The sequence below is a fragment of the Lactuca saligna genome, chromosome 4 (assembly GCF_052625555.1).
Source record: "Lactuca saligna cultivar CGN05327 chromosome 4, ASM5262555v1, whole genome shotgun sequence".
In the NCBI taxonomy this organism is placed as follows: domain Eukaryota; kingdom Viridiplantae; phylum Streptophyta; class Magnoliopsida; order Asterales; family Asteraceae; genus Lactuca; species Lactuca saligna.
The window spans coordinates 171,846,650-171,855,426 of NC_136420.1; the positions used below are offsets into that span (position 1 = coordinate 171,846,650).

An 8,777-nucleotide genomic window follows, 5' to 3' on the forward strand; every position below is an offset into this window, starting at 1 on the left:
CATAACCAATTTGTTGTTTGTTACTTTTTATCAGTCAATAAAACGATTATGGATTTTACCAACTTGATTAACTAGAATCATTGAAACCTAATTCAAGCGGCCAATATGAACCGAATTAAAATCAAACACGTGGTTAACACAAAACTGATATTTAATACACAAAAACACAAATCAAAACTAATATGTACCTAAGGGTAGCATAGCAGTATCAAGTGTTGGTGGAAAGGTACCTTTGGCTAAAGGTTGATGGTTCAAGTCTCGTTGGAGACAAAATAAGTATTTTAGTAGTGTAGAGTGTGTGTGTGTGTGTGTGTGTGTCATTAAAAAAATTGGATAAAAAGTTAATTGAAGACGGAAGTCTAAGATTTTAAGTCAGAGCTGGCTAAAAACATATCAAAAACAGGAATACATCAAATCATGGTACTTAGAACTCGAAAATCGCCATAAAGCGCTAGAAATTCGTCTTGAAAGTCGCATGGAATGAAATCCTATTAAGGCTTCGGGTGCAAAACACGTCATGTAATGGAGTCATGATCTTCTTTTGTTGTTTTTAAGCTTCAAAAATCCCTCATGGATGCTCGAAAGTGAATCATGGTCATGTAATGGATCTTTTTCGCGTTTCAATCCTCTTATCTTCATTCCAAGTAGCTTCCAACTTCCACATGTGTTTTTCAGCTCTGGTTACTCTCCATCTTCCAATCTAGTTGTCTGTAAGTCCAAATCATGCTCCACATCAATTTCCCTAAAAAATACATCAAATATGAGCAATACGGGTGTTCTTCAATTCAGCACAAACTGTCCAAATTATTACTAAAATATGCAAACAAATTAATACTTGTGGATCATATGAATCTAACCATCAAAACACATAAAGTTGAAATAAGATCAGTGGCCTATTAGAAACTTTAGTTTAAATTAGACATTTGATAAAAAAAAATTATTGTATAAAATATTAACAAACATTCACTACTCGGAATATATCCACATATAATCTATACAAGATTCTAATGATTGAACATGGTTATTTCTTGCATGTAGACATCGTTATTATATATATACATGGTTAATAATGACACTATAATATACATTGTTAAAATTGTAAAGTGAAACTAGGATTTAAGGTCAGATCAGCTTCTTCAAACCACCTTAAAAACACTGAAACATCATATGTATGTATGTATGTAATTACAGTGCATTGACTAGCATACCCTTTTCAGGTGGTTATTCAGTCAACACCCTTTGACTTTGTGGCTATGGAGAACAAAAAAGAGAAGATTTTTTTGTTAAGTTAAAACCCATTGCTTTCTCTATTTCAATCTCTTTTTGAGCTTTTATCTTTTCTAGTTCAGCCTGTTTACAGTTTTCTTCATGAGCTTCTCTAAACACCCTCACAAACTTCACAAGCCTCTCTATAACTGCACAACCATAAAACACCATTTAAAAATAAAAGGTAACATACTTTCAAAAAAATGATATTTTATATTTTTTTTTTACAAAGTACAACATATAATCTAAAACCGTTTAATAGTTATAGAATATTGTTTGAAGTTACTCGTAATGTTCTTGAAGTTTATATTGCATGTGTTCTTCTGTCTTTCTTCTTTCATCACCATCAACCACCACAAAAAAAAAATAAAATAAAATAAAATAAAAATATTTTTTATTAAATAAAAACTTTTAAAAGTAGATTTACCTTGTTCAAAAGAACAAGCAGTGTCTTCACCAAATGCTTCACTAATATATAAAGCCATTTCATTAGCATTTCCACCCTGCAACACAAAAAATAATTAATTCAACTCTATTATATAATACAAATTACCAAATCTGCCCTTTAATCAAAAGGGTTGTTCTTGAATCTTGAATCTTGATTCTTACCACATCATAGAACAAATTTGTTACAGATGCCACTTCTGATTCAGCAAAGCTGATGATCTCATTCACTTTCTAACAATTGGAAACAATAGTATTATTATTACAATATACAAAATTATAAAAATAATAAAAATGAAAAGAAACTGCATAAAAAGTATGTCTGTAATCTGTATACTTACCTTATGAAAAACTTCAAAGACAGGGACATCATTTGCAGATGCAGATGTTTCCTTTTTAAACCTTTCCAGTTCCTTACAAATGGCATTCATTTCTTCTGTTAATGACTTAAATTGTATCTGAAAGAAAGAAAGGCTTTTCATTTTATCAATTTCTTTAAAAAAAAGAAAAATCAAATTTTGTGAAAATAGGTTGAAAAGTGTGAATAAACCTTATTTGCAGACTCAAGACTAACAAGATCCAAATGGAAATCTATAAGGGAAGGTGATTTGGAGGCAAGAACCTGTAAAAAGCTTGAAAATTTTATGCAAAAGGGACTTGTACTAAATCTGTATAAATAGCAAAAGGGAGTTGTACCTTGCAGATGTAATGCATTAGAGTGATTTTGTTGTTTGAAGAGATTGTATCTGAGAGTTTTAAAAGACTGTCTATCCTGAAACCAACTGCAGAAATTTGTATAATTTTTTTTTTTTGAATAAATGTATAAAAACACTCGATATGAATTAACCAAAAAGGTTGATTTTTTTTTTACCTCCTGCAGTTTCTTGATTTAATGTATTCCCTAAATACATAATTCTTTTCACAATCTCCTTCAATTTTACTGAAGTCTTGATCTCATTACATGCAGAATTTACAGTGTTTAAACTCTTCTTAAACTCAGAAAGCTGAAAGAAATGTCAAAATGAGATAATAATAATAAATAATAATAATAATAATAATAGAAATATATAAAAAGAAAAATGTGATTGGCATAATATAAAAAGAAGATACCTGGTTGTCAAATTGAACTTTTAATCGAAAAACTCGTAATTTTGATCCCACATGTGGCACCTTCATGAGCTTTAGCAAGAACTAGGAGATAAAAAAAATAATAAATAAATAAAAATTAAAAATTGAGAATTTAAAGTTGTATAAAACGATAGAAATAATCGATGAGGTGGCAACCAACCTGATTACATTTCTCCAGCAGATCCTTGTCACCTGTATAATTCTGAAAAGTTGAATGAAGAAGATCAATACAAAAATGGAAGTATCAAAAACTGAAACTTTTTTTCATCCCATAAATAAATAAATAAATATATGTATGAAGTATGAAGTAATATTTTCACCTTGAGAAGCTCCATTTCTTGTTTAGTAGGACAAAATTTGATAAGATTTTGTATTTGATCAGCTTCAAAGATTGATTCATCTATAGCTAAAGCTGCAGCCTGTAGCTGAAAAATAAAATTGGCTTTTATTGAACTTATTCATCAGACAAATTAAGAGCATTTATAAACAATGTCATTTACTTAATTGATTAATTACCAATTGGAGTTTTTCAGCTTTAAAAGTATCTTTCTTTGGGTTTATGGGTGGGAGAGAAAACATTGCCTCAAGTTCTGACATATCAATTTCTACTGCACTCCTATTCAATAACAACATAATAAACCAAAAACATATCACAAGAATATCTAAAACTTTGGAGTAAATTACAGAATTTGTCCCTAGGGTTTACAAAAAGTAAAAAAAAAATGTCATTTGTTCATTGGTCAGGGATCAAAACCATAACAACTGCCATACGTAAGGAGAGAATGGTGTTTGTAGAACAAAGGGACCATTTCTGTAAAATAATCTAAAAGTTTGGGTGAAAATGTAATATTACCTTCGGAGGTCTCCACGTGATTGCAATTCTTCCCACAAGGAACCTTGTGAAGCCCTGAATAGGTTGTCCCAACGGAGTGGCATTAACATAGATCTTTGAGGTGCTGCAGCCGTTTCAGGAGGGTGTGTAGATGGTGGTGGTGGTGGTGGTGGTACAGATGCACAGCCTTTACATGGAAGTGGTGGACGCCGTTGTGGTGGTGGAGGAGCTGGTGGTCCTAGGAACAGATGTGGGGGAGGTAGAGACGGCTTCGAAGAAGGATGTGGAGAGGGTGGGGGTGGTGGTGGTGGTCCTGGAGGAGTAGGTGAGTGTGGAGGTCTGCATGCATCATAAAGTGGTGGAGATGGTGGAGGTGGTGGTGGTGGTGGTTTCAAAAGACTTTCTAACTTGAAACCAACTGCAGAAACTGAAAAAATAATAATAATAAGTAAAAATGAAGGTTTTTCTTTGAATAAATATGTATAAAACTCGATATGAATTAACCATTAAGGCTGATTTTCTTACATTTTGTAGTTCCTTGATTTAATGTATCCTCAAAATTGTGACATGCAGAATTTACAGTGTTTAAACTCTTCTTAACATCAGACAGCTGAAAGAAATGTCAAAATGAGATGATAATAATAATATATAAATAGAAATATGTGATTAGTTGTAACATAAAAGAAGATACCTGGATGTCAAATTGAATTTTAGAAAGACAACCTCGTAATTTTGATCCAACACGTGGCACCTTCATGAGCTCCATGAAGAACTGTGAGATAAAATTGTAAAAAAATTATGAGAATTTAAAGTTGCATGGAAAGAAGATAGAAATAGTAGATGATGTGGCTACCAACCTGTTCACATTTGTGCAGCATCTCCCTGTCGCCTCTATAATTCTGAAAACTTGCAATGAAGAAGATGAATAAATGAATGAAAACTGCAACATTTTCACTACATAAATAAATATAAGTATGAAGTTATGTTTTCACCATGAGAAGCTCCATTTCTTGTTTAGTAGGACAAAATTTGATAAGATTCTCTACTTGATAATCAGATATGATTGATTCATCCATAGCTTAAGCTGCAGCCTGTGTTGACAATAAAATTGCGTTTATTTAACTAATTTACAATACAAATACTGCCATAATTATAACTATACCATGCTTGTAGAGTGATTGATGATCTGAAAATTGAAAAAGAAACAAAACAGAACATAATAATAACAAAAAACATCAAATTCATCACAAACCAAAAAATAATAATTCACAAAACAATTAAAATTCAAAAGTGAATATTACGGATTGTGGATTTGTCGATTGCAGGCAAACAGCAATCGACAATTGTATCCAAAACTAAAGGGGTGAGAAATCGACAAAGCCAAAGGGAAATTGGGGGAAAACGTAGTTGAGGCTTGAATTTCGAAGCCAAAGGGCAGGCAGTCGATAATCGTCTTCCTCCCTTGATATCTCTCCACAGAAATCAGAAATTTAGAAGTGAAATACTGGATACAGATTAACAGATTAGAGAGGAGAGGAGAGGAGATGCAAGCAAAACGCAGCTAAAGAATTTTTTTTTTCTTTTCGTTACCTTTGAAAGCTCCGACCGATGTCAATCAGCGTGAAGAACGGCAATTCATCAGCATAAACATGGATTTTCCGATATCGACGTACTCCTCTTCGTCTGTTGTTTGATTGTTTCTCATCTTTCTTTTTGTTTGGCGCCTGATTAGATAGATATGGTTTGCGGATCCAGGAATTGAGCATCTCATTATTTATTTATACCTATGGGCTATGGCTTTGAAAGCTTCGATAAATATACTTTAAATTTTTAGAAGGTTCTTATTTTTAAAAAGTTGCTTCATTTTACTTTTTAATCCACTTAAATTCAATCTAATCAACTATTTATTTTTTGATTTAATATTATTATTTTTTTCTTTCTTTATTGTTTTTGTTTTTTTTTCTTTTATTTATTATATTATTTTTATTATTTAAAAAAATTAAAAATTATTATTATTATTATTATTATTATTATTAAAACTTACTATTCGTCCATTAATATTATCTACACAAAAGTGAAAAAAAAAAAAAAAAAAAAAACATATAAATCAAGTAAGTGTCAAGATAATGGATTTAAAGCTAAAGGCTTTGATTTGGTTTGAATAATCTTTATCTGTTCCTTTAATAACAAAAAACTGATTTGATATAACTTTAACTTTATACATTATATAAACGATTCGTTTTATTCAATTCATATCGACATTCACGAAATTGTCGATTGTCATTGTTATGGCAAATTTTCAAACTAACTTTGTATGTATTTTTGATGGATAATTTTAGTTTATTCATAAGTTGTTATATGTTATATTTTTAGTGTAATTTTTTAAACTGACTAAATATATATTTATATTTGTTAGGTATTAAACAATCATGAAAATTTAATAGAGTTGGTGTAAGAAACAGCACAGTCTCTAGGATATGTGGTTGTTTTTAAAAGAACAAAGAAAAAAAGGAAGTGGATATGTTTCAAAAATTATTTTTATGTGTAATCAGGGTGGTGTACCTAGTTCGGAAACATCCACCAAAAATACAGGTCCAGAAAAACAAATTGTTCGTTCGAATTTTTTGTTTGTTACTATAAGTCGAATGATGTTTGGAGGTTAAAGGATAAAAATAATGAACATAATCATGAACCTGCTAGGGCTACCCATATGCAAGGTGGTTAACCCCAAATGAATAAAAAAAATGGTTGAAGAAATCAAGATAAACAATATCCCCTCACGCGATATTCTATCGGTATTGAAGAGAAAAAAAAAATCGAAAATGTTTCTATAGTAAAAAGAGTTTATAATGAGTGTTAAAAATTTCGAATAGATGAGCGTGGAGACCGAAGTCAAATGCAAGTTGTCTTCAAATTTTTGTATTTAAAAGGATATATATTTAACTATCGTGCAAATGATACAATCAATGCCTTAAAAGATCTATTCTTTGTTCACCCAACATCATTGGAGATATGGCGTACATTTCCACAGGTTCTGATGATGGATTCCACCTACAAGACTAACATGTACGAATATTTTATTTTTTCGAATGGATGAGCGTGGAGACCGAAGTCAAATGCAAGTTATCTTCGGATTTTTGCATTCAAAATGATATATATTTAACCATCATGCAAATGATACAACGAATGTCTTGGAAGATCTATTCTTTGTTCACCCAACATCATTGGTGTGCATTTCCACAGGTTATGATAACGGATTCCACCTACAAGACTAACAAGTATGAATATTTTATTTTTAATTGTTTTGTATTTATTAATAGGCGTAACATGCCTTTTATGTTTTGTTATACTAATTATTTTTCTTTTATTAATAGGTATAACATGCATTTTCTGAAGATTGTTGATGTTAATTCAACAAACACGACATTTTTCATTGGTTTGGGGTTCATGGATAAAGAAAAAGAATCCAATTACAACTGGGCTTTAAATTGTCTTAAGGCCATAATCGAAAAATATGATAGCACATGCGTGATCGTTACTTGGTAGAGAGATAGTATTGATGAATGCATATGAAAAAGTATTCCCATCGGTCATTCACATACTTTGTAGATGGCACAAATCTCAAAGTATATTTACTAATTGCAGATGATGTTATAAGACAGATGCTGAGTGGAATACATTTTTAAGAGATTGGGATACTTTAATTAATTCATTAACATTGGCAACATATTTGAGAAATTATGAAAAACTTGAATCAAAAGCGACATATCATCCAGGTCCTAAACAAGTTCTCGATTATCTCAATTGAGTCTGTTTGGATAAATACAAAGAAAAAATTGTACTCGTTTGGACTAATCAAGTTTTAAACTTTCACAAGCACACTAACAATAGAGTTGAGAGCCAACACGCGAAGTTGAAAAAATTCTCGCACACACAACATGCTAACTTAGATAAATTTTTTAATCGAATAGAAAGATAGTGGCATCGCAACACACAACGATAAAAGATATTTTAGAAATAAACCGAACTAAGTTGATGCGTCGATACAACATACCCCGTTTTAAAGGTTTGTGTGGAAATGTTTCACACCATGCGTTGGAAAACATCAGACAAGAGTTGGACCGGCCTGACACACATCAAATAATTGAGGACGATTGTGGTTGCCAATTGTGTCATAGTTGTGGGTTACCTTGTGTCCACGGAATTCCAATTCAGTCACGTGCGAACCAAGCGATACCGTTATCATTTATTGATAAATTTTGGCGTAAGCTTAATTTAATCAATATCAACGTTACTGATGATGCTAATTTTGGTTTCGAAGAGGGCATGAAATTGTTTAAAAAAAAAAAAACTACGTTGAACAGTAAAATAAAAAGAAACGTAGTTATGCCAGAAAATTGTGGGGTATATTTTCACCATCAACAACTATAGTTCCAGATACTATTTTCTTTAAGATATTAATTTGTATAATAGTGTCCTAACAATTTACTTGTTTATTCATATATTCATAAAAATACTCGTGCACATCCACGATTTAGCAAACAAAATTCAAAAAGGTAGACAACAACACTCCAAAAAAATAACATCAGGTGGAAGAAAAAAAAAAAAAAAGTAGGGTACTTATAGTATTAGCATTTTAAAAAAAATTTATGTTAAATTCTAATAGCTCATTATTTGTTAACTTCGATGACAGTTTCAATATTTACCCTATAGCTTATATTATATTATCTAGTTAATAACAATACCTTTATTGTTATAAAAAATCCAAACATCGGTTTCAAGTTTTATGTCGTTGTGGTACCTCTAAAAGTATGGAAAACGAACTTCTTATAACGTTACACTAAAGTGTTTAAATTTATAATATAAATGTATAATTTTATGTATATTTTGCTAACATTTACTATTACCTTGAGTAAAATATTGGAAAAATTATAATAATTATACACTATAAAAAGAAGGGATAATGACACTATAAACACATCAAAGTTTTGGTAATTGTCTAATTTGGTCACTAAAGTTTTTTTTTGGTACATTAGACCACTAAACTTCATTTTTACCTTCTAATTACACCATTATTCAAAATTTATCCTGGTTTCACCGTTTACCT

The 8,777-nt window shown here is 30.8% G+C and overlaps 1 protein-coding gene across 7 annotated transcripts; it reads right to left on the reverse strand.

The window, feature by feature from the left end:
- Nucleotides 1-365: 365 nt before the first annotated feature.
- LOC145043082 (putative formin-like protein 15b) lies at nt 366-5,432 on the reverse strand. 7 transcript variants are annotated; one of them, XM_078991628.1, is made up of 19 exons: nt 5,261-5,432; nt 4,663-4,761; nt 4,528-4,569; nt 4,362-4,442; nt 4,196-4,280; nt 3,692-4,097; nt 3,355-3,454; nt 3,159-3,263; nt 2,999-3,040; nt 2,821-2,901; nt 2,582-2,714; nt 2,407-2,492; nt 2,261-2,332; nt 2,052-2,168; nt 1,876-1,944; nt 1,694-1,769; nt 1,553-1,597; nt 1,209-1,415; nt 366-708 (listed from the first exon to the last, which is right to left on the reverse strand). In XM_078991628.1, exons 2-18 carry the CDS (start codon nt 4,744-4,746, stop codon nt 1,252-1,254), a joined length of 1,788 nt encoding a protein of 595 aa, XP_078847754.1. In that variant the 5' UTR covers nt 4,747-4,761; nt 5,261-5,432; the 3' UTR covers nt 366-708; nt 1,209-1,251. The 7 variants fall into 7 exon arrangements, with proteins under 7 accessions (XP_078847754.1, XP_078847752.1, XP_078847755.1 ...); XM_078991626.1 differs by having other exon boundaries at nt 366-742; XM_078991629.1 differs by lacking the exon at nt 366-708 and having other exon boundaries at nt 923-1,415; nt 3,159-3,257.
- Nucleotides 5,433-8,777: the final 3,345 nt, after the last annotated feature.